This window comes from Camelina sativa, chromosome 6, assembly GCF_030686135.1.
Source record: "Camelina sativa cultivar CO46 ecotype springtype chromosome 6, ASM3068613v1".
NCBI classification, from domain to species: Eukaryota; Viridiplantae; Streptophyta; class Magnoliopsida; order Brassicales; family Brassicaceae; genus Camelina; species Camelina sativa.
The window spans coordinates 18,405,945-18,433,107 of NC_141885.1; the positions used below are offsets into that span (position 1 = coordinate 18,405,945).

General features: G+C 37.1%; 6 protein-coding genes, 1 long non-coding RNA gene and 2 pseudogenes across 10 annotated transcripts; 2 read left to right on the forward strand and 7 right to left on the reverse strand.

Annotated features, from left to right (window-relative positions):
- Positions 1-104: 104 nt before the first annotated feature.
- LOC104791415 (F-box protein At3g57580 pseudogene) lies at positions 105-1,765 on the reverse strand (annotated as a pseudogene). Its single transcript, XR_015559216.1, has one exon. The product of XR_015559216.1 is annotated as an F-box protein At3g57580 pseudogene (transcript).
- A 138-nt stretch (positions 1,766-1,903) lies between these two features.
- Positions 1,904-3,613, forward strand: LOC104791416 (uncharacterized). 2 transcript variants are annotated; one of them, XM_087453309.1, is made up of 6 exons: positions 1,909-2,065; positions 2,235-2,386; positions 2,486-2,644; positions 2,731-2,849; positions 2,921-3,276; positions 3,361-3,613. In XM_087453309.1, exons 2-5 carry the CDS (start codon positions 2,236-2,238, stop codon positions 3,218-3,220), a joined length of 729 nt encoding a protein of 242 aa, XP_087309435.1. In that variant the 5' UTR covers positions 1,909-2,065; position 2,235; the 3' UTR covers positions 3,221-3,276; positions 3,361-3,613. The 2 variants fall into 2 exon arrangements, with proteins under 2 accessions (XP_010515604.1, XP_087309435.1); XM_010517302.3 differs by having other exon boundaries at positions 1,904-2,065; positions 2,235-2,644.
- Positions 3,614-5,243: 1,630 nt separating this feature from the next.
- On the reverse strand, positions 5,244-6,870 carry LOC104791417 (F-box protein At3g57580 pseudogene; annotated as a pseudogene).
- A 508-nt stretch (positions 6,871-7,378) lies between these two features.
- LOC104791418 (probably inactive leucine-rich repeat receptor-like protein kinase IMK2) lies at positions 7,379-10,836 on the forward strand. The gene is made up of 2 exons (XM_010517304.3): positions 7,379-9,882; positions 9,977-10,836. Exons 1-2 carry the CDS (start codon positions 8,037-8,039, stop codon positions 10,606-10,608), a joined length of 2,478 nt encoding a protein of 825 aa, XP_010515606.2. The 5' UTR covers positions 7,379-8,036; the 3' UTR covers positions 10,609-10,836.
- An 89-nt stretch (positions 10,837-10,925) lies between these two features.
- LOC147942787 (uncharacterized) lies at positions 10,926-13,110 on the reverse strand. Its single transcript, XR_015559217.1, has 2 exons — positions 12,848-13,110; positions 10,926-11,313 (listed from the first exon to the last, which is right to left on the reverse strand). It is a non-coding gene; the product is annotated as an uncharacterized LOC147942787 (long non-coding RNA).
- A 722-nt stretch (positions 13,111-13,832) lies between these two features.
- LOC104791419 (uncharacterized) lies at positions 13,833-14,846 on the reverse strand. Its single transcript, XM_010517305.3, has 2 exons — positions 14,437-14,846; positions 13,833-14,161 (listed from the first exon to the last, which is right to left on the reverse strand). Exons 1-2 carry the CDS (start codon positions 14,723-14,725, stop codon positions 14,103-14,105), a joined length of 348 nt encoding a protein of 115 aa, XP_010515607.1. The 5' UTR covers positions 14,726-14,846; the 3' UTR covers positions 13,833-14,102.
- An 831-nt stretch (positions 14,847-15,677) lies between these two features.
- LOC104791421 (uncharacterized) lies at positions 15,678-16,719 on the reverse strand. The gene is made up of 2 exons (XM_010517306.3): positions 16,311-16,719; positions 15,678-16,213 (listed from the first exon to the last, which is right to left on the reverse strand). Exons 1-2 carry the CDS (start codon positions 16,554-16,556, stop codon positions 15,689-15,691), a joined length of 771 nt encoding a protein of 256 aa, XP_010515608.1. The 5' UTR covers positions 16,557-16,719; the 3' UTR covers positions 15,678-15,688.
- A 304-nt stretch (positions 16,720-17,023) lies between these two features.
- LOC104791422 (ethylene-overproduction protein 1-like) lies at positions 17,024-21,770 on the reverse strand. 2 transcript variants are annotated; one of them, XM_087453313.1, is made up of 5 exons: positions 21,352-21,770; positions 19,171-21,221; positions 18,776-19,067; positions 18,184-18,493; positions 17,024-17,768 (listed from the first exon to the last, which is right to left on the reverse strand). In XM_087453313.1, exons 2-5 carry the CDS (start codon positions 21,201-21,203, stop codon positions 17,542-17,544), a joined length of 2,862 nt encoding a protein of 953 aa, XP_087309439.1. In that variant the 5' UTR covers positions 21,204-21,221; positions 21,352-21,770; the 3' UTR covers positions 17,024-17,541. The 2 variants fall into 2 exon arrangements, with proteins under 2 accessions (XP_087309439.1, XP_087309438.1); XM_087453312.1 differs by having other exon boundaries at positions 19,171-21,227.
- Positions 21,771-24,513: 2,743 nt separating this feature from the next.
- On the reverse strand, positions 24,514-26,412 carry LOC104791423 (BAG family molecular chaperone regulator 4). The gene is made up of 4 exons (XM_010517307.3): positions 25,897-26,412; positions 25,456-25,718; positions 25,207-25,353; positions 24,514-24,818 (listed from the first exon to the last, which is right to left on the reverse strand). Exons 1-4 carry the CDS (start codon positions 26,114-26,116, stop codon positions 24,636-24,638), a joined length of 813 nt encoding a protein of 270 aa, XP_010515609.2. The 5' UTR covers positions 26,117-26,412; the 3' UTR covers positions 24,514-24,635.
- Between the last annotated feature and the right edge of the window lie 751 nt (positions 26,413-27,163).

Below are 27,163 nucleotides of genomic sequence, written 5' to 3' on the forward strand. Positions count from 1 at the left end.
TCGTACCGTTCTACTTCGCTTGTTCTTCTTGCAGAGACCTCTTCCCGACGATGGTAACAAGGGAAAAATTATGTGAAATGGTAGAAGAACTGAAGAGAGAGATGGAATTACAAAAGAAAACTAGATTAAATAAAAACAGTCAAAAGGTACCTACGATTTACCAAAGCTAGACTTGATGATTAACAGACATACCAACGTCTACAAGACTACAACTATTAACTAAAGAACATAAACGCATAGATGACATGCCCTATTGCTTTTTACCTACTCTTTTGTCACAATTGTTTGACTCTCCTAACTCTTCTCTTCTTCTTCTCCCTCTGTCTCTTTCATTTCCTCTTCCCCCATGTTGTTACCCTGCGCTTCCTTTTGACAGAAGCGGCATAGACTCGTGATATGAGAGATGTTTGACTTGAGTTGATGTGCATCATTAACGGTAAGATCCTCTACATAGTCAACAAAGGCAAAAACTTCACCACGACTCTCAACTGCTTCAAGCTCAGCTCCAAAACCTTGGATTTCAACATTTTGGAGAGTGTTCTTTACGGGATTGAAGTAGAACACGTAGTAAGGTTTACATGTATATTTCATACACAAAACAATGTCACCTGTAGCAGTCACTCCAGCAACTGAAAATTCGCAGGAAGCAAGGATATCATTATGCGGCAGAGTGTAGACATACTTCACCCATTCCGGTATCTCAACATCCTCTAGGACAGACATACACAACTGAACGGTACGTCTTCCATCAGCAGCGTCAGCGTAACTGCAACTAATCACACCTAATTTACCCTTAGAGTTGACCAAACTCAATCCAGTAAGAGGATCCTCAAGATGATCATTAAAGCATGATGCGTCAATAAACTTGAACTCCTCAGACCTCACATCAAAGCTAACTATCACAAAAGATGGTTCAAGAAAAAGAAATGTTTGAGCTAAGTGATACAAAACCCCATTGATGCATATCCCTGCAGTGGAAGAGCGACGATACCGATAACCAGGGACATCCTTATACCTCCACTTGAGTTCTCCAGATCCTAATGTTAGAATGAAAGGATGATCCAAAACCTTGAATTGCTTATCAATGGGATCAAACCCTAAAAACCCTCGAGACCTGCTGTACTTGATGACTTCTAAGCCCACATACAATCCCGTGATAGGGTTACAAATCAAAGGCGTGTTCTCATTCATGATCTGCACAGTAGGGAAAAAGATCAAACCTGAGGCGTAGCTACAAATGTTATGGCTTACGTCTCCTGAGAATTTGGTATGATAATCCAAATGAAGCGAATTCTCATATCGGTTATGTGGCTGACGCGACGAGAAGAAGTCCCACTTGTTGTATTGATATCGTTCGACCGCAAACAAGATACGAGGACGAGTCGAGGAGCTGGCCAGAAACAGTTTGGTGAAATCCGGACTGCGAAGCGTAGACGCCCAGTGCTTCGACAATGTACGAAACCTAGCGACTGAATTCGACGGCAATCTCGTGAATATCTCGAGGATCAGATCAACTGGGAGCGATTCCTTGTTTCTTCCTCTTTCCATCGGCCTCGCCGAAGAAGAATTTAGGGTTTTAGGGATACGACAACGACGGCGGCGACGACAAGGTTTGAAAGTTGTGCTTTTTTTTTACTACAGTATTACTCTCTGTTTCAAAAATCGGACGCCTAGCCGAATAATCCGTCGTATAATCGCTAGGCAGTTGTACACCGCCGGGTTTAATGTGTAATCGATTAACAAAATCGGTTTACCGATTAATCTCCGAGTTATCTAATTTTTGACAAAAATCGCCGATTTATTGTTTCAAAAGTTAGATATTTATTTGGTTAAAAAATGTTTTGGGCCTCAAAGCCCATTGTTTTGAGTAAAAATTGATTTGAGAACGTTTCTTCTTTTTCTTCTCTCGACTTCTTCTTCTTTTCTCGACATTGGAAGCCGAGATACTAAAAACCTTTATCAACTTTCTGACCTAAGTAAGCTCAATTATCTCCAGAATTTGTTCGTGCTCAAACTGATACCTATTTGTCAAGCAACACCCATCTTTCTGTTCATGGATCTAGAAGTAATTTTCTTAAATCTCTAAATTACTGCTTAATTTTACAATTTTGTAGCCGATTAGGATGTTTCTTTTGCCTATTTTAGGATATCTCCATGTATTAGTTTTTATTTCTCTGGTCAGCCAGTTTTTGATGTTTCTATCTACTAATGTTTTGGTTTTTTTTACATGTTAGAATGGTTGATGTACAACTAAAACGTAATTCTGATGATGTGGGATGGGAATATGGAGAGATGTTAGAAGCTAAAAAGTTGATCAAAGAAGCTTCTAATCATCTTGAAAAGAATTATCAGCCTATTTTTCAGATTATGGATGAGAAAATGAAAGGTAGATTGGATTCTCCTTTGCATCTTGCTGCTTACTTCTTAAATCCATTCTACTTCTACAGAGATTCTGATATCCAGAATGATTTGGAGATCAACTTAGGATTTATTGCTTGTGTTGAAACTTTTTATCATGGTGACTTTGAGAAGCAAAATATAATCGTCAATTATGAGATTAATCTCTATAAAAGGAAAATTGGCTCTTTTGGAAAAGACTTATCAGTAAGAGGATGTCAACGGAATGATGAAAAATTTGATCCAGGTTTGTCTTCTCACTTGAATTTAAATTTATTCTTGTCTGGTCATTTATATGTTTTCTATGAGATATCTTAAAACTGTTAAATTTAGGGAATTGGTGGGCAACTTATGGATGTCATGTACCTACGTTACAAAAGCTAGCAACTAGAGTGCTTGCTTTGACCTCTAGCTCTTCTGGTTGTGAAAGAAATTGGAGTAGCTTTGAAGCGGTTAGTTTTTAATCTATGTTCAACTTTATATGTTTGAGTTAGTGATTCGTTCAATATTTTTATATGTGCAGATCCACACTAAAAAAAGGAACAAATTAATGGTCAATCGTCTAAACAGCCTAGTTTATGTCCAGTTTAATGCAAGACTTTTTAACAAGCACAAAAAAATCAAGGAGAAATTGGTGGATGTGATCATAGATGATGGTAATGAAGAAATTGTGGAAGATTGGATTGTGGAGCAACATCATGAAGACCAAAGTACGAGTGTTGGTATTGTGCCTAATACCCAATATTCAAAGGTAAGAGAGCTTTATGATGATGATTTTGAATTTGAAGAAGAAGATGAAGTAATGGTTGACATGGAATTTTGAACCGAATGTATTCCATGAAACTCCCGAGTTTCATGACACACCAATGGGTTACTAAGGTTTGTTTTTCGTGTTGTTTAACGTGACACCAATAGTTCTTGTCATCTTGCTGCTATTTTAATATTTTTGTTTGTTTGTTGCAGGTAATCAAGAAGTCTTAACTAAACTAGAAGTCTAACACATGCTAATTTCTTGATCATTGAAGAAAGTAAACAAAGGCGAAGTAGTCTTAATTTTTTTTTGTGACTTTTCGATATATGTGTCTCTCAAGATCAATACCATATTAATATTTGTATATCATGTGATTGGTAACTTATTTTGTTTTTTTGGAATGTAATCATGTATTAATATTTTTGTTTTATAAGATTTAAATATATATTATTAAAATTATAAAAATATACTAAAATTTATAAAAAAAATTAGTCCCCGATTAATTCCTATTTAATCTCCGATTTCTTTGTTAGGCGCTAGGTCTACCCTCACCGCCCGACTAACGCCTAACGATTATTGAGACAAGCATATGACTACTGGCAGGATCAACCAGGTAGCAATCGTATTACTATTAAATTCGTCTGAGAAATAAAGAAACAGAGAGTAAAATTTATGGGCCTTTGGGCTTTAGCATACTTCTGATTGCGCTAAGCCCATTTATATATTCATCGCCGCACAGTTTTTGGTTGTTCTCACGTGCCAATGAATTTGCTATGTACTGTAAGTATATTTATGTTGGTAGCTAACTAGATTCTAAACATTATGTGAAATACATATACGTTTTTGGTTGTACTCTACTCACGTGCCAACTGTAGAAATAAGCTTGAGTAACTTTAGTTATGGAAACTCCACGTACTAGTTATCGATATTTTTTTTTTAAAAACCAGTATTTAATCGTTGGTCACTGGTGATTACAAGACGAACAACAAAATGTATAGGACCTCTACTATAGGTACTTGCAAAACAAATAGCGCATCAATAGGCCGAAAGAATTCACAATATTCAGGTTTTGTTTTTGGACAGATAATTTGGTTTTTATAAAATGTTAATTTCTGTGATTTACGATATGTTACAGAAATCAAAAGGAATGTATACAAGTTTTATTAAACACATCTAATTACTTAGTTTTCTTCTGTGGTCAACTAAAAGAAGGTTAGAATGATCAACTCAAGTCCATTAACCTTGCCTTAATGTGTTTCTCATTCAACCATTTCTTTCTGTTTATTTTTTTGCGGTTGGTGTTCTTCTTGAACTTGTGCAACGCAGCTGCGTGATCACATAGTAGATAGTCTAGGCTTTTTCTCAATTAACGGACTTGTGTCTTGTGTTAATTACAGTGCAAGACGTTGGTGTTCGAGTATGGACCTCTGATCTTAGTAAATGCAGAGGAATTTCTGGTGAAAAACGACATCTGCACACTCTTGCGCGCGTGTCCAGCTGAGAAATCGGTCCCAAGGCAGCCAGTGTTGGCGGATTCTTGAATGTTAGAAGTTCTAACTTAGAACGATGCCATGATACAGGATTATAACACGAACTGCTTCATAAGAAATGTTGTAGACTTGGTACTGTCTATATGTATTGATGGATTCAAATCACAACATCGAACATGTCTCTTTGCATTTCTGAATATAATGATTGCTATAAGAATTGTAACTCTACTATTTGTATTCTGTTCTATCCTTTTTTTTTCTTCTTCTTCTAATTCAGGTTTGTCAAACTGATTAGATAAAGGGATCTCTATTTGTTTCTCCTGACATGTGGTGTTGCTGATATTATAGATTTAGAACTGACGAGAAACAGAGTAACTGGTTCATTCTGAACAATGTGGTTCTGTTATGGAACCCACTTTGTGTTTTCTTTTCTGAAACTAAGTCTTGACTTTTAATTTGGCTTGGCCTCGAAGTTCAGATTAGAAAATCATATCAACACCTGTACTCACTCTAGGTAAGCAAATACTCGTACCCGTTCTACTTCGCTTGTTCTTGTTGCAGACACCTCTTCCCGACGATGGTAACAAGGCAAAAATTATGTGCAATGGTAGAAGACAACATAATACTATATTGATTTAGAACTGAAGAGAGATTGAATTATACAAAGAAAACTAGAATAAACACAAATAGCCAAAAGGTACCTACGATTTACCAAAGCTAGATTTGATTCTACCAACATCTATAATTATTAACTAAAGAACATAAACGCATAGATGACATTGATGCATATCCCTGCACAAATATCATAGCCCTATTGCTTTTTTTACCTACTCCATGTCACAATTGTTTTACTCTCCTATACTCTTCTCTTCTTCTTCTTCTTCTTCTGTCTTCATCTTCACTGATGTCTCTTTCATTTCTTCTTCCCCGATGTTGTTACCCTGCGCTTCCTTTTGACAGCAGGAGCAGATAATCTTGATATGAGAGATGTCTGACTTGAGCTGCTGTGTATCATTAACTGCAAGATCCTCTACATAGTCAACAAAGGCAAAAACTTCACCACGACTCTCAAATTCTTCAAACTCAGCTCCAAAACCTTGGGTTTCAACACTTTGGAGAGTGTTCTTTACGGGATTGAAGTAGAACACATAGTACGGTTTACATGTACATTTCATATACAAAACAATGTCGCCTGTAGCAGTCACTCCAGCAACTGAAAATTCTGTAGCAGTGTCTCCAGCAACTGAAAATTCGCAGGAAGTAAGGATATCATTATGTGGCAGAGTGTACACATACTTCACCCATTCCGGTATCTGGACATCCTCTAGAACCGAGATACACAACTCAACCGTACGTCGTCCATGATCAGCAGCGTCACCAAAATAGCTATTAATCACACCTAATTTACCCTTAAAGTTGACCAAACTCAATCCAATAGCATCCCCAAGATGATCATTAAAGCATGATGCGTCAATAAACTTGAACTCCTCAGACCTAACGTCAACGCTTACTATCAAAAAAGACGGTGCAAAAAATGTTTGAGCTAAGTGATACAAAACCCGCATTGATGCATATCCCTGGAGTCGAAGAAGGATGATACAGATCAAAATCGATCTCCTTTCTCCTCCAATTGAGTTCTCCAGATCCTAATGTTAGAATGCAGTGACGATCCAAAACCTTGAATTGCTTATCAATGGGATCAAACCCTAAAATGCCTCGAGAGTAGTTGATGACTTGTAAGCCCGTATACATTCCGGTGATAGGGTTACAAATCAAAAGGCTTCTCCTCATCAACGATCCGAACAAACGGGAAATAGACCAAACCTGAGGCATAGCTACAAAAGTTTTTTGGTCTTACGTCTCCTGGGAACTTGGTATGATAATCCAAATGAATCATCGACTTCTCATATCGGTTATGTGGCTGAGGCGACGAGAAGAAGTGCCACTCTTTGTGTCGATATCGTTCGACCGCAAACAAGATACGAGGACGAGTCGAGGACCTGGCCAGGAACAGTTTGGTGAAATCCGGACTGCGAAGCGTTGAGGCCCAGTGCTTCGACAATGTACGAAACCTAGCGACTGACTTCGACGGCAATCTCGTGAATATCTCGAGGATCAGATCATTTGGGAGCGGTTCCTTGGTTCTTCCTCTTTCCATCAGACTCGCCGGAGAATGTTGGGATACAACGGCGACGACAAGGTTGGAATTTGTGCCTTTTTTTCCTTATTAAATTCGTCTGAGAATAATAATAAAGAAACAGAGAGTGATTTTTATGGGCCTTTGGGATTTATAGCATACTTGTGTGAATGCAGATTTAATTGCCGTAATTTTTTTTGTTGTTCTCACGTGCCAATGAATTTGCTATGTTACTGTAACTGTAGTATATGTGAAATATAAAGACTGTAGTTATGGAAACTCCAGCTACTAGTTATAAAAAGAACCAATAGTATGTTAGGGTATTTAATCGAGAGTCACTTGTATACTTGCATAACAAATAGAGCATCAACAGTTAGGCCGAAAGAATTCACAATATTCAGGTTTTGTTTCTGAACATATCATTTAGTTTTTTTCTACAACATGGCAAATAAAATGTTAATTTCTGTGATTTTCGATTTGTTACAGAAATCAAAAGGGATGTATTAATTATGTATACTTTTCTTCTGCGGCCATCGCTTTAAATATATTTAATTCTAAATTTAACCTAAGAAATTTTTACACTTTGTACAACGTATGTTTTTTTTTTTTTTGTCAAACTGTTACGTATGTTTTGTCAGAAATTTTTTACATATAACCACGAAATATATCTAGTGAGTTGTGGGTGCACGACTGGTACCAAGACTGACGCGGCCAAAAGTGTCAAGATTAGTAGTCACTGACGTGGCTACCAAAAGGTGTCTAAGATTTTGACCAAGTCATAAGATTAAATTCGTGAATTTAGTGGAATAATTTAAAAACCCAACTGACACTCTAGCTGAGACAATTATAATTATAATGAATGATTAGAAACGGTCGGAATGACTTTATAGCCGTTGTTGGTCATGTTTCTCTCGCTTACCGTTTTTTTCTTTGGCGCAGGACCAAAGAACAAGAGCAAGTGAAAAAAAACTAGCCGTTACAATAAACATAAACTAAAACTCTTTGTCTTTGTCTTCTTCCTCGTCACTCCAACCATAATTAAGTCTTTTGCTACAACACTCTCTCACTCCAACTTATTCATTTCCTCTCTCACTGAACATCTCAATCTTTTCTCTCTCTCTCTCTCTCTCTCTCTCTTTGGTTGTACTCCAAAAAAAAACAGAGGAAGGAGAGAACAAACCAAGAACTCGAAGCTCCCTGCTCTTCTCATCTTTCCTCTTCGCTTTCATTTTTAATTTTCTTTCTTCTTGATTCTTTTGAAATGAATTATCTTTACAAAAGCCCATTTCGAATTTATGAATTGAGTCTCATATTGTGTCTCTCACTCTTCTCTGCTCAAGCTGTTGCAGGTGGTGGTGGTGGACACTCTTGGGATGGAGTCGTGGTAACTCAAGCCAACTACAAGGCGCTCCAAGCGATCAAACATGAACTCATTGACTTCACCGGAGTTCTCAGGAGCTGGAACAACTCTGCCTCCTCTCAAGTTTGCTCCGGCTGGGCTGGGATCAAATGCCTCCGGGGTCAAGTGGTCGCCATTCAGCTCCCTTGGAAGGGACTCGGTGGCACTATCTCTGAGAAGATTGGACAGCTTGGGAGTCTCAGAAAACTTAGCCTCCACGACAACGTTATCGCCGGTTCGGTTCCTCGTTCCCTTGGCTACCTCAAGAGCCTCCGCGGGGTTTATCTCTTCAACAATCGCCTCTCTGGTTCGGTCCCAGCCTCACTCGGTAACTGCCCTCTTCTCCAGAATCTCGATCTCAGTAATAACCAGCTCACTGGAGTCATCCCGGCTAGTCTTGCTGAATCCACGAGGCTCTACAGGCTCAATCTCAGCTTCAATTCACTTTCTGGTTCCCTTCCGGTTAGTGTAGCCAGATCATATACTCTCACTTTTCTTGATCTTCAGCATAACAACCTCTCTGGTTCTATACCCGACTTTTTGGTTAATGGCTCTCACCCTCTCAAGATGCTGAACCTTGACCACAATCTCTTCTCTGGAGCTGTTCCTTTGTCTCTCTGCAAGCATAGTCTGTTGGAAGAGGTTTCTTTAAGCCATAACCAGCTCTCAGGTTCTATTCCCAGAGAATGTGGAGCTCTTCCACACCTCCAGAGCCTTGACTTTTCTTACAACTCAATCAACGGAACCATCCCAGACAGTTTCTCCAACCTATCATCTCTGGTTTCACTGAACCTCGAAAGCAACCACCTCAAAGGCCCAGTCCCAGATGCCATTGATAGACTGCACAACCTGACAGAGCTTAACCTCAAGAGAAACAAGATTAATGGCCCAATCCCAGAGACAATAGGGAACATATCTGGAATCAAACAGCTTGATATGTCAGAAAACAACTTCACAGGTCCAATCCCGTTGTCACTAGTCCACTTGGCGAACCTTTCTTCATTCAACGTCTCCTACAACACCCTCTCTGGTCCTGTTCCACCTATTCTCTTCAAGAAGTTCAACTCAAGCTCTTTCGTGGGTAACATTCAGCTCTGTGGCTACAGCTCCTCAAATCCATGCCCTGCTCCTAATCACCATCCCATCACTCTTTCACCTACCTCATCACAAGAACCAAAAAAGCACCACAGAAAACTCTCGGTGAAGGATATAATTCTAATCGCCATTGGAGCTCTTCTAGCCATTCTCCTTCTATTGTGCTGCATACTACTCTGCTGCCTGATCAAGAAACGCGCTGCACTGAAACAAAAAGACGGGAAGGACAAGATCTCAGAGAAAACAGTATCCGCAGCTGCTGCAGCAACAGCATCAACAGGAGGTGAAATGGGAGGAAAGCTAGTTCATTTCGATGGTCCGTTTGTATTCACAGCCGATGATCTCCTCTGTGCCACAGCTGAGATCATGGGGAAAAGTACTTACGGCACAGCATACAAGGCCACATTAGAAGACGGCAATGAGGTCGCTGTGAAGCGTCTGAGAGAGAAAACAACCAAAGGTGTCAAAGAGTTCGAAGGAGAAGTCACAGCTTTAGGCAAGATCCGTCACCAGAATCTTCTTGCACTAAGAGCTTACTACTTAGGACCTAAAGGAGAGAAGCTCCTCGTCTTTGATTACATGTCAAAGGGTAGTCTCTCTGCGTTTCTTCACGGTAAGCAAAACAAAACCCAAAAAAAAACCCAAACTTTAACTTTGGATTTGATAAAGTTTACATTTTTATTGATCTAATCGATTGAATCTGACAGCTCGAGGACCAGAAACCCTAATTCCATGGGAAACAAGAATGAAGATAGCAAAAGGAATCAGCCGTGGATTAGCTCACCTTCACAGTAACGAGAACATGATCCATGAGAATCTCACAGCTAGCAACATTCTCCTCGACGAACAAACCAACGCACACATCGCCGATTACGGTCTCTCAAGACTCATGACCGCCGCAGCCGCCACAAACGTAATCGCAACCGCCGGAACGTTGGGATACAGAGCACCGGAGTTTTCGAAGATCAAGAACGCAAGCACTAAGACTGATGTATACAGCTTAGGGATCATCATACTGGAGCTTTTGACTGGGAAATCTCCAGGAGAGCCAACGAACGGGATGGATTTGCCTCAATGGGTAGCTTCGATTGTGAAAGAAGAGTGGACTAATGAAGTTTTTGATTTGGAGCTGATGAGAGAGACGCAAAGCGTTGGTGATGAGCTTTTGAATACTCTGAAATTGGCTTTACATTGTGTTGATCCGTCTCCGGCGGCGAGGCCAGAAGCGAATCAGGTGGTGAATCAGCTTGAGGAGATTAGGCCGGAGACTGAGATGGAGACGACGGTGACTGGATCTGGTGGTAAAGGAGGTAAAGATTTAAGGTCAAATGAGGAGTAAAGGAAAGTTTTGGGAGGGGGGGGGGGGGGGGTTTTAAGGAAAAGGAATAAAGAAGAAGGGATCTATTATACAAATACCACATTTATATTTTTTTCATTATTATTCTTTGATTCAAGTAATTTGTATAGAACAAAATATGGTTTGAAGTTTGTGCTAGTAATGTAATGTGATTCAATTATTCATTATTTTTGGTTCTTCAAGTAATACAATAATTGATTTTTTTATTCATTCTTTATTGGCTAGTTGTATGTTAGACTTGTTGAAATACAACATATAAGTTACTTTAAGAAAAAGAGATAGTTGTATAGACTCAAAACTAGATGAAGATGAAACAGAGACATCATAAAAACACAAAGCAAAAATATATCTTTTACAATAGAAAAGTTTGCAATTATTTGTCTTTAAAACATTTCACTCTTGTCTCTCTAGTATCACCATTATTACTCCATATATCAAAACATTACCGATAAATGATGGATAAAGTTAAACATAACATATCCATCGAGAACGTCGATGCTCAGACTCGGTTTGAGGTTTCGACTTCAACGATCTCAGTCTCGGTCTTAACCATGTTGGGTAGTTCCTGGTCAACATATGGAGGAGCAGAACGAACATCGAACAACTCCCACAATTTTATGAGATCCGCTGGTCTCGGCTCATTTGACAGTACCTCCATGAAAATTTTCTCTAGGCAGTTATTTTTCCCTGCAACATGTTAAGTAAACCCTTTATTTAATCCCAATATTATATTACAGTACTAGAAAAAAAAAAGATAAGAAAAAACTAAGAAAATTGGACGACCAGTCACTCTCTAAATGAATTCAAAAACTTTTTTTTTTGTTCAATAATGTGATGATATATATAACCAATGGAGAAGAAACTAACATATTTTGTTTCCTAAATTATTTTTCCTTACAATCTATAGTAACAAATCATTAATATACTATTTTGATAATTTTCGTGTCGAAAATACGATTTTTTATTTCTATTTTTCTCAAAATTCTAAACACTTAATCGTTTTCATGCATTTTAGGTAAATTATTTAGTTAACTATATATTACGTTAAAAAAACTTTAGGTATAGTAAATCCTATTTGAATATTATCATAACAAGATTATGTGACGATATAATTTACGTAAAATGGCCTTAAAATATATCTCATATTATGTTTTATGGGGGAAAAACTCCTATTTTGATGATTCATATACTCAAGGATTCTATAGAGAAAAAACCTTATATGGATATGCATCATAGTAAATACTTTATGGTACATGAAGAAACAACCCTAAAGACAGGACACTTAGTTAACAGAAAAACATCATACTATAAAATTATAAGAACATCTAATCCCATACTTGTTACCACGACTGAATTTTCCAAAACTATTGAAGTAGTAGGTGGAATCTATATAAGTTATAGAGATGATGAGAAATTGATGTGATGCAAATAATATATCAACAAAATAAAAGAGAAAACAGTAAAGAAACTTGGTGAATTTATATCTTATATTATATAGTTGAGCATTTAAGTATGAATATCAATAAATAAATAAAATGTAGTCTCATAAAATGGAAATACTGAAGATTGAAGAAATCTAGTTTAGCATAAGAATTAATTAAGAGCGGAATCTTAATACTTGGCTATTCATTTTTCACTAGCAATCCTAGTCACGATGCTGCTCAAACGGGGACTCCCGGTTGAACCCACACTGACACACATGCTTGTTAATGTGGGTTGGAAGAGGAAGTAAGGAACCACCTCCTCATCGATTGTATTTTCTCTTTTAAGTTTTGATCGTGGTCACTACAATGCTACACGTCTACCCGACTCCATTATCTTGGGATTAAATCGTAGAAAAGTCCTAAATCACACAACGGGTTGTTCTTATAGGATAGGCCTCTATTTGTGTAATATGTAAGGAAATGTATAGATTCAACGATGAATACACATCCCCTTATTACTTTGCATTCGAATATATAGGTGTACCTATATGAGAAACAAATTTTCAGGTCGAAACTTGTACGGATAGAAATGGGGAAGTTCTCGTCTCCAAAAATTGATTTCATTCTTAGGATTTCACTGAGATTTCTTTCGTTTATGATTTTTTTTTCTTTTTTTTCTGAAACTAACAAAATTGAAAGATATTAGTTTTTAATAATTTATTTAAGATTAAATTGAACACCTAGTTTTTATCTGGATAACCAAACTGCAAACACTAACAAATAAGAAAAAATTATACCTTCAGCTTCAATGGTTTCTTTAGGACTTGTGTTTTCATGATTTTTTAGTTCCTTGAGATGAGTCTTTTTCACCAGATAAGTATAGAGTAGTTTACGGACCTTCGACAATGTTTTGTTCCCAATCTTCTTCACCATTTTTTTTTCTTTCTGACTGTATAATTTGGCGATTGGACTTTCTCGTTGACAAAATAAAAATAAAAAAGAAGGTGTTGTCTAACTTGAAATGCTAAAATGGCTGGAGCATGTAGTAAGCTAGCATACTAAGCAAAAAATGGTTCCGCAACTCTTTATATGTTAAAAAGGCTGGAAAATGTATTATAGAAATTTTTTTTTTTTGATATTCTTCCTTATATGATTTTCTTTTCTTTTGCTAAAAATATTTTTAAAGAGTTGATAATTATTACATAAGGATATGTGTCAGAATGATTAGAATGTGAATGGCTAGAGATAAACATGTAAATGTGACTATGTAGTTTCTACTAAGGGTTATTGGCTTAAAAAGCATATCACAGTGTTATTATCACTGTCAAAATTAACCATAGATAAGATAACTAAAGATATTTGGAAAGTATGAAGAATTTACTCCATATTTCCAATTAAAATATTGCAAATAAATAGTAAAAATATGTCTTTCCTGTTCTAACTTCTTACTATAAATTATAACAAATAAACCAATTCTACATTGTTCCATTTATATAATTTTTTCCTTATTTTTTTTTGTATTTGAAATCATAAAAGCCTTTTTTTATAATGTTTTTGTAGATTTTTTTTTTCCTGAAATTGTTTTTCTTCTATGTTTTAGTCTATTTGTAGTTTCTATGTATTTTAACTAAAATTTAAATCTTTTTGAAATTATTATGATATATTAATCTCAATTTAGAGGACTCACTAATAATTTTTGAAACATCTTTGATTCATTCTTCTCTTACTCTTACGTTTCTTGTTCCATGTTTGCCTTCAATCACCACAACATAAAAACCACTGTTATAATGAATTAGTTATGAATATAGATTTCAATTGGTTTTGGATATAGATGTCAATTGGTCGGTCTGTCCGTAGACACAGCCCAACATATCCTTATTATGGACGGGTTAATTGTCACGTCCACAAACAAAACGGTCTAAAGACTCTTAGAGAGGATTTCGAATTCACACAAACACACACAAAATAACCTCGTGAAGACGAATATCAAACTTACAAAACGCAGAACACAGCAAAAATAACAAAAAGAGATCGTTGTCGTTGTCGTCTCCTTCAGTCAATCGCGGAGTGGATCAAAATGGCTGCCTCGTCTGTAGTTGGAACTGCATCTTCTGCTTTTACGGAACAAAAGTCATTTAAAGCCAAGTTAACAATGACTAAAATCGGTTTTAAACTCCAAAATCTAGGAATAATTTAGTGCCATTAGATTTGATAAAAGTCCTTAACACACTATTTTATTGTTTGATCTACCACTAGAGTTCCATCAAAGTGTGTCTATCTTGTGGAATCAAAGCCGAGACTACGGCAGCACAACAAACATGTTCACTAATTTTCTCGGAATAGCTTATAATATGTGAAACCCCCCGTTTGTGTAACGTAAGCGTACCTGGCAGATGAAAAATGATATTTTCTAAGATTCCAGAACTTGAGCTCTCTTTTTGCTTCTCAGCTTCATCTTCACATTCAACTTTTTGAATGTTTTCGCCAGATTTGTCCTCTGCTACTGTTGTTGTTGTTGCATCAATAAAGTTGGATATCAGATTGTTCAAAATCCCACCTTTAGCAGCTCCTTTCTCTTCTTCTTTTTCTTGTTCTTGTAACTGATCTTTGTTCTTTTCTACGACCTCGTCTGGAAACATGAGCTGCTTCTCTGTTTCTGGTACGCCTTCTTCCATATTTTTTTCCTTTTGATTCTTTCCTTTACCATTGGTTCCACTTTTCCTTTAGTCAGTGCCATTTTTTCGCAAAGTATTTTTATATGATTGTGTGTTAGCAAACAATGAGACAATATTGGCTATCCAAACAAATGAGATAACATTATTAATTAACTAAAGTTTGTTTTTTGGTAATACGTCGGTAGAAAATCTAGAAAGACCGGCACGTTTACTCTTCTGACAAGCGGTCATGTGGTTTTTACACGTACCTCGTAATCTGTTGTGTACCATATATCTACTTACACGTGTCCACTAATCCATAGTTTATGTCTGATTCCCAACGAATCCACAAGTCCCCTATATGTTAAAGAGATGATAATATGCGTGCTATATTTTACCAATTTGCAAGTTTTCTTTTTTGTCAATACCATTTTGCAAGATTTTTTTTACCGTATTAAACTAACTATTCATTATTATGTGGTTTTAGAGAACGAGTTCTGAAAACAAAAGATTTTGGATTGTTTGCCAAAAATCAAGAATTAGGATTTAATTAGTCTTTAATTCTTTTTCCTTTTAGTCTCATAGTACCAAATTAGTCTAACAATCTTGAGATAGTTGCACTTGCACATCCTACCAATCATTTTACTTCAATAAAACTACCCAAAACAAAGAATCATTAATCAATGGATCAAAATTGAAACGATCTGTAAATCTTTATGGCCTATTTTCAAGAAAGCATGAAATCTGGACAAGCAATGTTTTTTGGTAACAAAAAGCTTCAAAGATTAATTTGTGGATTTTATATAACAAAAGTAATACATACTTTAATTAAAGCTAGGTGCATCAATTTTGGCTAAAAAGCCTTATATGTTTGTGTACATGCTTATTTTTTTTTTTGTTTAAACCACCACATTTTACAAGAAACCAAAAAGGTGTGTCACAACAATATATAGTCTAATTAATAACAAGTACCTTAATTCCAAACTAGTTATCTTTTTCAATAAACTTGGGTTGCAAGTGGATTTGGGAAGAAGGAGAAAAAGCGTTTTTGACGCCACAGATTCTATGCTTAGTGCTCCAAGGAAGCAACACATGCAAGCCACCAGCCTTGGGCGAAAAACAAGACTGCCTCACCGTTGCACCACTCAAATAAGAGAGCTTCTTCTTCCTCCTCCTTTGGCTAGCCGCTGATGTCACGGCTGCTAAAGCCGCTGCATCCGGTAGAAACCTCTCTATTATGTAACTCGGAGACATTTCTTCGCTTCGCTCTGTGCTCTCCATTGTTAAGTATCCGTTTGAGTCGCCTCCTCCGCTGCTTCCATCATCCGATTCAGAACTATCTTTTGGGAGTTCGACCATGTCTATGGCTTGCGTGAGAGACAAGACATCGACCATGTCTTGGTTGTTTTGATGGTAATGTTCGTGATTGTCACGTTTCTTCATACGCAACAATCTAGCTGGTGTTAAACCCTCACTGGCGTCATCAAAGTCGTCGTTTTCACCATTAACCTGTGATGTAGATCGAAGTGATTAGTAATGAAAGGACTGAAAACCCTAAAACGGGAAAACAGAGGAAACGTTATGGTTTTAGAGAGAATGATAAAACCTTTAATCTTCCAGGAGGTAGTTTGAGACGTGGTGTTTCAGATTCAGGGTCATTTTTCAAATTAGACGAGTTCTTGGGCATCCCAGGAGCGGTCTCCCAGCAAAAAGGAACAGAAGCTTCAGGAAACTGACCAGGAAGCTTCTCTTGGGTGACATGTCGTTTGGTCGACAAGAATGGAGCATTGAAGTTCAACCTCCGGGATCGGTTCATATCCATCATCTCTTCAACCGTAAGAAACAAAATCATCTGAGAGGGAATAAAAGATGTTCCTTGTTTTGAGAATGAAGAAGGTAAGTAATTGTGAATTTGGGAGAGATGGATCTTTGTTGTCTTGACACTCTTTTTTAAAAAACTTTTGTTAGCTGAAAGTTGAAATTTAATGAGAAGTTGTTGAAACTTTGAAACTTTCTCGTGTGTGCAGAACCGATATTTGTGGCCTTTTTATTGGGTTCACAGGCGAGAAAGAAAAAACATTAAAGCTATCTCAGAGGTTGAGAAATAGATAAGCAGAAGAGCTTAGAAAAAGTTAGTCTTCCAATCATGTGGTTATAATATCGATCTTGAAACCAAACAAGAACTTTAAAATATCACAAAGCCAAAAGTATCTCTGCCCCAGCAGCTCAACACCAGAATCACCTGGATCAAATTAAGTGATAAACAGAGCAAGAATGTTTGAAATTTTCAGTGTTAATGTTGGTGAAACAAGTTGGAAATGTATGAATGAATAGTTTCTTTGTTTTCTTGTTTCAGGAGGATAAAAAACACATCCCCGGATGCTTTTGAGAATCAATACAAGAAACATGTAAAAAAGATCAAGAAGTTACAGATACAATTACATAATTCCAGTAAAAAAAAAGAAAAAAAAAAAGAAAGAAAGAAGCAATAATACATCTAGAAATAGGACAGAAGAAGAAGTCCAATTTCACCAGAGGTAAGTTCTTCTTCGTGGTTTCCCTTTCTTTTGGCAGCAAGAAACACTCTCTGCACTACTTATATAGTATCCTCACCCCTCTCCCCCAATAACCAAAATTATAGAGAAAAAAAATATATAGAAGTTTCTATTTACATGGCAATGCTTGCTTTTATCCCTGGTTCACTCAAACCGAGCCTTGTTTAATTTTGCTCAGTTTCCGTTTTGTTTTGCAGAAGGAAAATGAAACAGTGTAGAAGCATACCAGGAGGGAAGAAGAGAAGAGATTTGCCCACCAAAACCAAAACGATTGTTTTGTTTCTACTTTTGGTCGTTTGGTTCACGAGCTTTTTGGTAGAGCTCCACTGTATCTGCATGACCTGGATCAATACATAATGCTGCTTCACAATCTTTGATAGCAGCTGCTCCTTCTCCCATTGAATCATAGAATGCTGCTCGTAGATGTAACAGCTGGAGATCTGGTTTAAATGATATCGCCCTTGAAAGCTCGTCTATGGCTTCACTTTCTTTGTGGTCGTCCATAAGAACTGCAGCAATCAAGAGTTCATTATTAAGCAAAACGAAACTTAAAGAAAGCTTAATTACTTTGGTCTTATCAAAGCAAATTGAATACAATACTGATGAGAACTGAGGCGGTAAAACTACTTTTCTTAGTCACATTCACCAAACCAAAGAAACTGCATATCCATTCACTCTCAGTTCTGTTTCTAACTCCAGAGAGATGATGGAAACCTTAGTTGTTTCATGTGTTGGGTCATAAATTCTCATTTCTGTTTCCATCGCCACAAAAGCTAGGTTCTAAGTTTTCTAACATTTTTGTGCGTCAAATTATGTGGGTGAATCCCTCAGAAAGGATCAACCATTGTTGTCTTGTTTCAGGCATCCAATTATATACTACAACCGAATAAAATGAGGATAAACTAGAACTGGTTGAGCCATTACCTGCGGCTCTGTATCTGTAAGGATAGGTTCGGAGAGGGTCAAGTTGTGTTGCCAGGCTAAGGTCACTCTGTGCCATCTCGCGGTCACAATATTCAGAGCGCTTCTCATATGCTGACGCATTGTTCTGAGCCTTCTCTATTAGCTTTGTCATCTCATCATAAGCAGCTTTCCGTTGGTTTTTCAGGTGATAAACACGTGCGAGACCTTGGTGAGCTCGTGTATGCTTGATGGTGAGCGCGTTTGTATAGCAATCAGCTGCAAGATCCAGCTTCTCACAATCCACATATACGCTCCCCAGGTTGTTTAAAGCCTGCAAGATACACCAAAGCAGAATTCATAAATTTACATCTCATTTGATTTAGTGGGATAACCTTTTGACCAAATGTACTCAAAACGGTTTTTAGGACAGTTGGTTCCTAAGATGCAACCACATTCCACAAATTATTCCAGACACCAAGTGCAAATAATTTAAACTGGGATCCTGAAACTATGGCTTTCTGTAGGATGATCCAACAAATAAACCCTCTAGAGAAAGAATTGACTTATTAGAAATCGAATTACATGATTGAAAACTGTTGAATTCTTTACTTACTTGTCCTTTACGGAGACCATCTGAGGGGCATTTAAGCGCTTCTTGAAGGAGTTGAATTACGTAATTTGAGGAATCTGGGTCAAGAGTAGAGTCTGCAAGGGCATAAGCTTTGAGGAAAAATGCTTCAAAAGATCTTTGTATGGAAATGGACTCCTCCGCTTTGGCCAGGGCTTCCTCACGGTGGCCTGTATCATACAGTATCCATCCTTCATACACAAGTCTCTCATGCTCCGACTTTGAATGGTTTCGAGCCAGCCTTAGACTACGCATTGCTGCCTTTTGACAATTTAGCCTGTCAGTATGCAACCAGGACTTGTTAAAATCAATTAAGAGTCTGACACAACAGGCACCATAAGAAAAACTTATTCATTGAGAAGTGCAAAGAGAGATTATACCGTAACAGAAGAAGAGACTGTCTAAACCGTAAAAGACTCTTCCCTGGATCATTTGCAAGCATATGATGAACAACCGCTAAAGATCCAATATCATCCACAGAAGACCAACGATCATAGAGCTGCATCCAGCAGTCAGCCTGGCTCCACTGCTGGGCTAGCGGACGGAGCAACTCCACCATATGATCACCATGGATTTTCCCGTTAAACATCATAAAATTTGGCTCCAATGTCAATAGCGCCCGGATATCTTTCAAAGCACCCTCATAATCCTCCATGCCTATAGAAATCCATGCCCTCATTTCCAGACAGTTAGGAGAGGCCTTGAATCCAAGAATCTTGTTCAGTTCTGCGATCGCAGCTCCAAACTGGTTCTCTTCAACCAATGCCACTGCCCTGAACTTGTAGGGAAATGTCAAAGTCGGGTCTAACTCGGTAGCTGTATCCAAATCAAGCAGCCTTTCTTTACCATTGCAATACAAGGACCTCTCCTGGTGCATCCACCCAGTAGCCGTGTGATCTGAAATCAGTGAGTTGATGATTTTATAAGCTGAGTATCTATGATCACGCTTGAACTTAGACCTAGCAACGCCCACGAGGGAGTAAAGATGACCAGCCTCAACGGCTACGTTAAACCATCTTTGAGCATCCTTATATTCTTTCCTTTCAAGCATCACCACCCCTAATTGATGGTAAGCAAGCTGTTTCTCCCAGTTTTCTACTGCGCATTCAACCAAACGTTCTAAGAGCATCACAGTTGTGTTAGATTTCATATCATCTTCCATCGCGATCTGGCTTAAGAAGAAGTACAATGAAAAAGAAGCGTGGCCAAGAGATGCCAGTCTTTCCCGTCCCTCGGCGCTGCAGAAGATCTTTATAACATTTGGATTATGCATAGAGCTTGGCAGTTCCCTCAGAAAAACCTGAAGACAAGCTGCCACCAGAAGGTATGCAGCCTCTTCTAAACCATACTCGATCAACAACATTGCCTCGTCCAGTGAATTAACAAGATGTGCCAAATGCAAATCGCAAGCGGATTTCAACTCATCGCAGCAGAACCGATTAGCCAGCCTAAGAAGCTCCAAGACAACATTAGGAGGGAAGTTATCTAACTTGTTGGTCCTGCTGAAACTCTCTGCAGCTCTCATTCCTTCAACAGAGATTCCATTGTTTGTAAAGTTGATCGTCGATCGTTTCATCTCTCTAAACCCACCGTACAACATCGCCTTGAAAGGTCTAGACAAAGACGCGATTTTGTACCTCACACAGCGAACCTCTTCATCACCAATACAGAAAGACATATCATAATCCACTTCATCAGAAGTAGAACATCCAGGAACATCATCATCATTCATCATCTCTGATCTAGAAGAACTAGAAGCTCCAGAGCAAACACATGGATCATAAACAGATTCCGGATCATACCCTGAAACAAGAGTGGCCTTTGGACATTCCAAATTCCTCCCACAACAATCCATAGAAGACGTTCCGATTAACTCATCCTCCCTCCTCTCGAACCGAAGCCACGAAGCTAACACGACTTTGGCGTGAACATCCACGGCGTGTTGCCTAGACGATCGGAGACTCCGCCGGAACAGTTTAGGATCAGATATCCCCCGGAAGATAGCGCATTGCTCTAAATACGCCCCAGATTTCTCGAACTGTGGACAAGCCTCGATCCTCCTATAAACTTCAGCCATCTTCTCAATCAAATCAACAAATTTCAAACAAGGATCGATCTGAGGCTCAAGCAGATCCGTCACAGGGAGTCCACAAGGGAGAAGAAACTCCGGGGAGACGACGGCGTTGGCTTGATTCGGAGGTGGATAAGTCCGGCTCGATTTGGATCGGACTGAATTAACACGAAGATGATCCGAAAGGTGTTGTAAAAGCTTATCCCCAACTCCACCTCCTCCGCTGCCGCCGCTACCTCCACCACCGCTATTACCAGGAGGAGGAGGCGGAGGAGGAGCGGAGGGATTAAGAGCATAAACTTGTGTACCTTTACAACCTTCTGCAAGCTTCAAACTTCGCATTGTTGTGAACAGATTATGCTGCATCTTCAATCAAACCAAAAAAAACCAAAGAAAAAATCACAAATTTATCCAAAGATCTGAATTTTGGTGTCAAAACAAAACAAAAAAAAAAAAAAGCTCAAAGATTTACAGAAAACTTCTCCGTCACCTTAAAAGAACAATTCAGAGGATTGGATCACGGAACCCAATCCAAGTCAAAACCCAATAATAAAAATCGTCTCTTTATCAAGAAGAATTAACAAAGTTTGTGTTTTTTGTTTGTCTTCCTCAACGAAGCTGCTTGTCTTCTTCTTCTTCCTCTTCTTCTTCTAGGAAATCGTGTTTTTGCAGTGTAAGTTTCATCGATCCGGTTCGTTTTTTTGTTTTTGTTTTGTTTTGGTTCCCACAATACTAATTTTACGAATCTTCCGGTAAAAATAGAGAGAGGTGGTAATTTAGAGAGGAAGAATCTTCCTCCGCTCGATCTCTCTCAATCTCTCTCTCTCTCTCTTTTTTTTCTTTTTCTTTTTATTAACCAATCTGTTTGAGAGAGAGGAGAGGTCATTCATGCGTTCTCTAATAATGCATACTTAAATTAAATTATTAAGTACATATATAAGTGTTAGTTGTTTGTGTGGTAGCTTTATTAAATTCAGGTTTTTTTTTGTTTTTTCTTTGTCATCTTGTTAGTTTTTTTTTCTGTGGAAAGTATATTTTGATTAGTTTATTTATTTACATTTAAAGCTTTATGAATATAAACTATTTTCCTACTCTTTAACGTTATCAAACTGCCATTTCTTTAATTTCTTAGTTTTTTCGCCGCAGTTTTTACAATCTCCAAAAAGGGTTGAATGAATTTTGAAATTAATATATTAATTTAATATTTTTCGAAAGTACTATAAGACCTTTAATTTACTTTGAGAGTTTTCACTACATACTTTAGGATGCTTGTATGTTACAATTGTTTTTGCCTTTTTCTCTCTATTTGTTTAGTCTAATTAAAATGTTTGATCTGACTTCGTTTGTGTTTCTTTTCCTTTTAACCATTTTCTCCGGCTATATTGTTTGAACTTTACATTTTTACTTTTGCCTTTAGCAAATCATTTGATGGTTGAATATGCTTCTTTTGTAACTTATAACATAAAATAACGTCTCTGGTTGATAGGATTTATTTAGCAATTAGAAGAGAAAAAGAATGAACATATGTATTAAAACAAATGTAAACTAAAGTAAAAAAAAAGTATCTCACTTAAAAATAAATGGAAAAATACTATAGAATTTTGCATCGATTAATAAAGTAGCTGGATTATTTTTCAGCTTAATTACTCTGCTTGGTGTTTTATTCTAGCTAAGTATATATATCAATCAAAACCCTAGATAAAAAATCTAGTGTTTCATATTAGTATCATACTGTCATTGTTGCGTTACTATTTGTGTTTAGATATAATAGTATGCATGTCATAAATAAATATATATATATATAGATTAATTATATTCATCAATGTTATTATATTTGAAATTAAAGAAAAATTTATCAAAGACTCCAAAGTAGGATTTGTAGAAGAATATATATATATATATATATATATATATATATATATTCCATTATTTTTTTTGCATTGTTATTCTACAAAAATGCCAACTTTTTGTGTGTTCCAATTGTAATTGTAAAGGCTTCACATTAATAAAACACTTGTACTTTTTTTTTGTTAACTTGCAAGTAAGAAAAAAAAACATTCGTTAAATAATTTACTTCCATTGCGATTTTAATAGCCACTATCAATGTTTTTTAACATGTTTTTATAAATTGTTGGAGAAGTTTTTTCGTGAATGTGATAATTAATGAACAAATTCACTCAAACAACATATATGACAGTTTATTGTGCCAGAAACAAAAGAAAAAAAATCATCATAGATCTGTCAGAATCTTCTCATAAACAAAATTTTCTGCAGAGATTCGTCGTTATCATTTATATATTCATCATCTAAAAAGTCTCTTTCAAATGTTGAGGCTACCACATACCCGCGGGTGTGCGTGTCCATAATATACACAGTTACATTTTTGTTTTAGAGAAAAAAGAAACACCACAAATACATTCAATTCATTGCTCATACTTTCGTCCAAAGCCAATTATGTTACTGATGCAAAACGTAAGAAATTATCAATCAATATAGAATTCTATTATCAATAAAAAAAAAAAAAAAAAAAAAAAAAAAACCTATTCAGACAGATTACAGAACATAATAAATTGTCGAGGAAAAAATAAGTATTATATGTGCTGTTAGATAGCCGGCAAATGGCGTTTGCCACCCACATCAAGCGGCGAAGTCATGTCAACACGTTTTACGGTTAATTTCGTTTATATATATATATATATATATGGCTTAATTAAGGAAGTAATCGTAATTAAATCTGTGCTAAGAGCTATGATTAAGTCCGATATTGTCTGGGGGGTTGATTAGTTTATGTGATGGCACACGAATATTATATTCATAAATATAAATTCCATATAATTGAAGAATGAAACTTGTGGTCATGTGGGTGAGACAGCTAAGAATGTCTTTTTAGTTTTTTTGGGTAATAATAAGAAGGTTTTTTATTTATCCTAAAGCACGGATCGTACTATACTCTTTGTACATTACATTACCTATTATTACCCAACCCAAAAAAATATATAATCACGTCACTTGTCTATTTGTGTAATGTCCCCCCACATCAATTCTCTCTTTTTGGTGAATTTGTTTGTATCACAACTTGTGAATCACAATTTTGAATGACATTATGGCAAAAGCTCCTAACTCTAGTAAAGCTTCAGGTTAGCAATGTTTCAACCTAATAAGTTATTTTAGCCATAAAAATATCTTTGATTTTTCTAGGAAATCTCATATATTATATGATTTCGAATCAAGATAGTAGTAAACTACGGTATCGTTTTATTTTTGTATTGAGTTTGGATGATCAACATCCATAACCCATTCCTATTCGTTTGACCAAACCCGATATTTTTTTTTTTAAACTAAATAATACGAATTGCATCATTACTCATCTGGTCCATCAAATATTTGATAAATAAAAACTACACAGATTGGGTAATCGATCGAACTGTAGCAGATCAGTTTGGTACATCAAATTCAAATCCACACATTACTCATTCAATCCATTTAGGTAATCCATCGAACTGTACCGGATCATCCATGTTTGTCATTCCTATATGAAAATGTGTAGATTACCCAAGTCATTGAAAATACTGCAGCAGTAAGCATGTAGCATTTTTTTATGGAAGTATGTATATCCATACTGATACTACCATATTTTATGTAGACATTAAAAGATAAAAACCGATATCTTTTTATGGTCAATTTCCAATATAACAATACCAAAAAGATAAAACAGTAACAATGATCAATTATTTTCCCTTTTATGGCAAAGTACGTAGTAACAATAATAAAATGTCAATCTTGAGTTACACTGGCAGAAGGAGAAGCTGGCGGAGGAGGGTTCAAGCTTCCCACCCCGTTTCCGTACGATTCCCACTCAGTGCTAACAGCTGCGGCTTTACTCTGATCAACAAACGGATTTGAACATCTTGCCTTCAGCTTGTCCACACTCTCCTGCAATATTTGCACCCTACGTACCTGCCAACACAGACCCAATCAATCTATATCTATGCTCAAATAAATGCCTCAATCTAGACTTATGAATAGAAGAATGACCTCAAGCAATTCAGCAAAGCACAACATAAACGTTCCAAACCTTAAGAAATCCAAACGTATCTTTACCACCATAGTGTCTACATGTACAATGAACAAAAACGATATATGGAATCCTAATGGATTCTTACCAAAGTCTCCAATAAGATCATTGCCACTCATCCCAATGCCACAAAAGTCTTGTAGTATCCCTAATATATTTCTGAACACTCATATATCCCTAATATCTTATACCTCTAGCAAGACTCTTTATCGGGTAAACATGTTTGTTATGTATACAGATGAAGAAAGTAACAAAGTAAAAAAAACGAACCTCTGCCTTACGCTGTAACCTAGCATCTCCTTCTGCATTGATGCCATCCAATTTAAGCAACTGCCTCATGAGAAGCTCTGCAGTCATATCAAACTCCTTTACTGCAACTTTAGTCCCTCCATTCACAGCAACTTCTAAAGCAACAACCTTAAAATTCCAAAACAAAAATTCGTCAAATCACAATCCTTAGCTCATTTCTTCTCTCCTATAGTAACAACCAAAAAAGACACAGCCATAAATTTCTCTCACCCTATCTGAAAGCTTATCGACCTCTTCTGTGACTGCGAGAATTGCAGCAATCGCCTTCTTCGTCTCTTCAGTTACCAGAGGAGGCTGTTCAACTTGTTGTTCCACTCTCTTGTTCTGATCCTCAACGAGGACAAGCTTAGAGGCATCCTTAACACCAGCAGCTTGCAATTGTTCAGCATCGTCTCTCTCAACTCCCCTGAACAAGATCTTGAGTTCAGTAGCTTCCAATCCAGTTTTCTGAACAATAGCTTTCTTCACATCCCCTGTTATATTATCCACATTCGAGCCTAAACATATCAATCTTTAACTATACATAACATAAACTAGATTTAGCAAGAAAATTTTCATAAACTCCTTAATATATATATATATATATATATACACACACTAAGGAAAAATCTGAAACGGATCGGGAAAGGAGCTGAAGCGTTGTTTTGTTACCGAAAGTGGCGTGAGCAGAAACATGAAGATCGTGGTGGGAGGATGAGCCATGGGAAACGCAGATTCTGATGGTTTGAGAAAAAGCGGCGGAAGCAGAGTCGGGATCCTGGGGAGGAGGAGGAGGTTGGTCGGAAGGAGCAGCGTCGTCGTCTCTTCGTTGGACGAGCATACCACCAGGTCTCACCTCCCATTCCGATTCGTCCGTTGAGTTATGCATCATCGTCGTTTCGAAGAAAGGAATTAGTAAGGAGTATGAGAAATTGAGAATGAAATTAAAACCCTTCGGAGTTCGGAGCTAGAAAATTAGGGTTTTCTCAAGGGTATTTGTACGAAACGATGATGATTCACATCACATCACATCACCGCTCAAGCCATACAAATCCTACTCCTGGAACACGGCTTTTCATTTATTTTTTATTTTCCTTTTTTCCGTAATTAGAATTTCTAAAGACTTATTTTAGGTGTTAAGTGTGAACAAATTTTAGATTTTTTTGTTTGTTTGTACAGTATTCAGATATTTTCATAATAATTTGTGAAATGTAATATGGTTTATGGTTTTTTTGTTTTTAATAATCCAACCGACTGGCCCCTGAATGGAAACGAGCCAGTCCATGAGTTCTACACGTAACTCCCCTCTCATTTTGTCAGGGTTTGATCAGGCCGACATTTAGACATGGTAGCGACAAATATAGCGATGGTCTCGTTCCCTTCTTGATAGTCAGTTTTTTGATGACGCCCCAATCATATATCACCCACAAAAATATTTGTCATGCACTGAGAGAAACTGATGCATCGGTTGAACAGTTTATACAGCTTGACAGCTATACTAGTAGTTGACAATTTATGGTGATCAAGCACCAAGCCAAAGAAAAGTGTCAACACAGAGGTCAATCTAGTCATGATTCTAAGGCTACAAATTTTGAAGATGCATATTTCTAGTGGCAGTGAGGCAACAAAAACGACTCAAAAGTACAAACTTGAAATCGTCAGAGCCAGGAATTGCCTAGTTGGAACATAAGATGCATTAAAGGAATGTGTAATCTTCTTCGAAATTGTCGACAAGCTCGACCCATATTTATATAACAACGAAGTAAGATCTTAGAACAACCAAATCAGCAAACAGGAAACTCTGGAAGAAATGTGTTTTCAACTCTCTTGTCTATAGTACCTAGTCATGATAAAAATAAGGTCACACAAGCTACTACTTGGTGATACGTTTACAGTATTTGGCCAGGGACCTGGTCAAGCTGATGATAAGCTTCACCAA

What these genes read in the sequence shown, in the direction of transcription:
- LOC104791416 (XM_010517302.3), top strand. Translation starts at nt 2,236, where the DNA reads ATGGTTGATGTACAACTAAAACGTAATTCTGATGATGTGGGATGGGAA. An exon ending in TGATGAAAAATTTGATCCAG is followed by an intron (nt 2,645 to 2,730) that starts GTTTGTCTTCTC and finishes TGTTAAATTTAG; the next exon opens with GGAATTGGTGGGCAACTTAT. An exon ending in ATTGGAGTAGCTTTGAAGCG is followed by an intron (nt 2,850 to 2,920) that starts GTTAGTTTTTAA and finishes TTATATGTGCAG; the next exon opens with ATCCACACTAAAAAAAGGAA.
- LOC104791418 (XM_010517304.3), top strand. Translation starts at nt 8,037, where the DNA reads ATGAATTATCTTTACAAAAGCCCATTTCGAATTTATGAATTGAGTCTC. An exon ending in TCTCTCTGCGTTTCTTCACG is followed by an intron (nt 9,883 to 9,976) that starts GTAAGCAAAACA and finishes TGAATCTGACAG; the next exon opens with CTCGAGGACCAGAAACCCTA.
- LOC104791419 (XM_010517305.3), bottom strand. Translation starts at nt 14,725, where the DNA reads ATGGAAGAAGGCGTACCAGAAACAGAGAAGCAGCTCATGTTTCCAGAC. An exon ending in TATCATTTTTCATCTGCCAG is followed by an intron (nt 14,162 to 14,436) that starts GTACGCTTACGT and finishes CCGTAAAAGCAG; the next exon opens with AAGATGCAGTTCCAACTACA.
- LOC104791421 (XM_010517306.3), bottom strand. Translation starts at nt 16,556, where the DNA reads ATGATTTTGTTTCTTACGGTTGAAGAGATGATGGATATGAACCGATCC. An exon ending in TACCTCCTGGAAGATTAAAG is followed by an intron (nt 16,214 to 16,310) that starts GTTTTATCATTC and finishes TCTACATCACAG; the next exon opens with GTTAATGGTGAAAACGACGA.
- LOC104791422 (XM_087453312.1), bottom strand. Translation starts at nt 21,227, where the DNA reads ATGCAGCATAATCTGTTCACAACAATGCGAAGTTTGAAGCTTGCAGAA. An exon ending in ATGGTCTCCGTAAAGGACAA is followed by an intron (nt 18,494 to 18,775) that starts GTAAGTAAAGAA and finishes TGTATCTTGCAG; the next exon opens with GCTTTAAACAACCTGGGGAG. An exon ending in TTACAGATACAGAGCCGCAG is followed by an intron (nt 17,769 to 18,183) that starts GTAATGGCTCAA and finishes TGATTGCTGCAG; the next exon opens with TTCTTATGGACGACCACAAA.
- LOC104791423 (XM_010517307.3), bottom strand. Translation starts at nt 26,116, where the DNA reads ATGATGCATAACTCAACGGACGAATCGGAATGGGAGGTGAGACCTGGT. An exon ending in TTCTGCTCACGCCACTTTCG is followed by an intron (nt 25,719 to 25,896) that starts GTAACAAAACAA and finishes ATAATATAACAG; the next exon opens with GGGATGTGAAGAAAGCTATT. An exon ending in GGTTACAGCGTAAGGCAGAG is followed by an intron (nt 24,819 to 25,206) that starts GTTCGTTTTTTT and finishes CTGTGTTGGCAG; the next exon opens with GTACGTAGGGTGCAAATATT.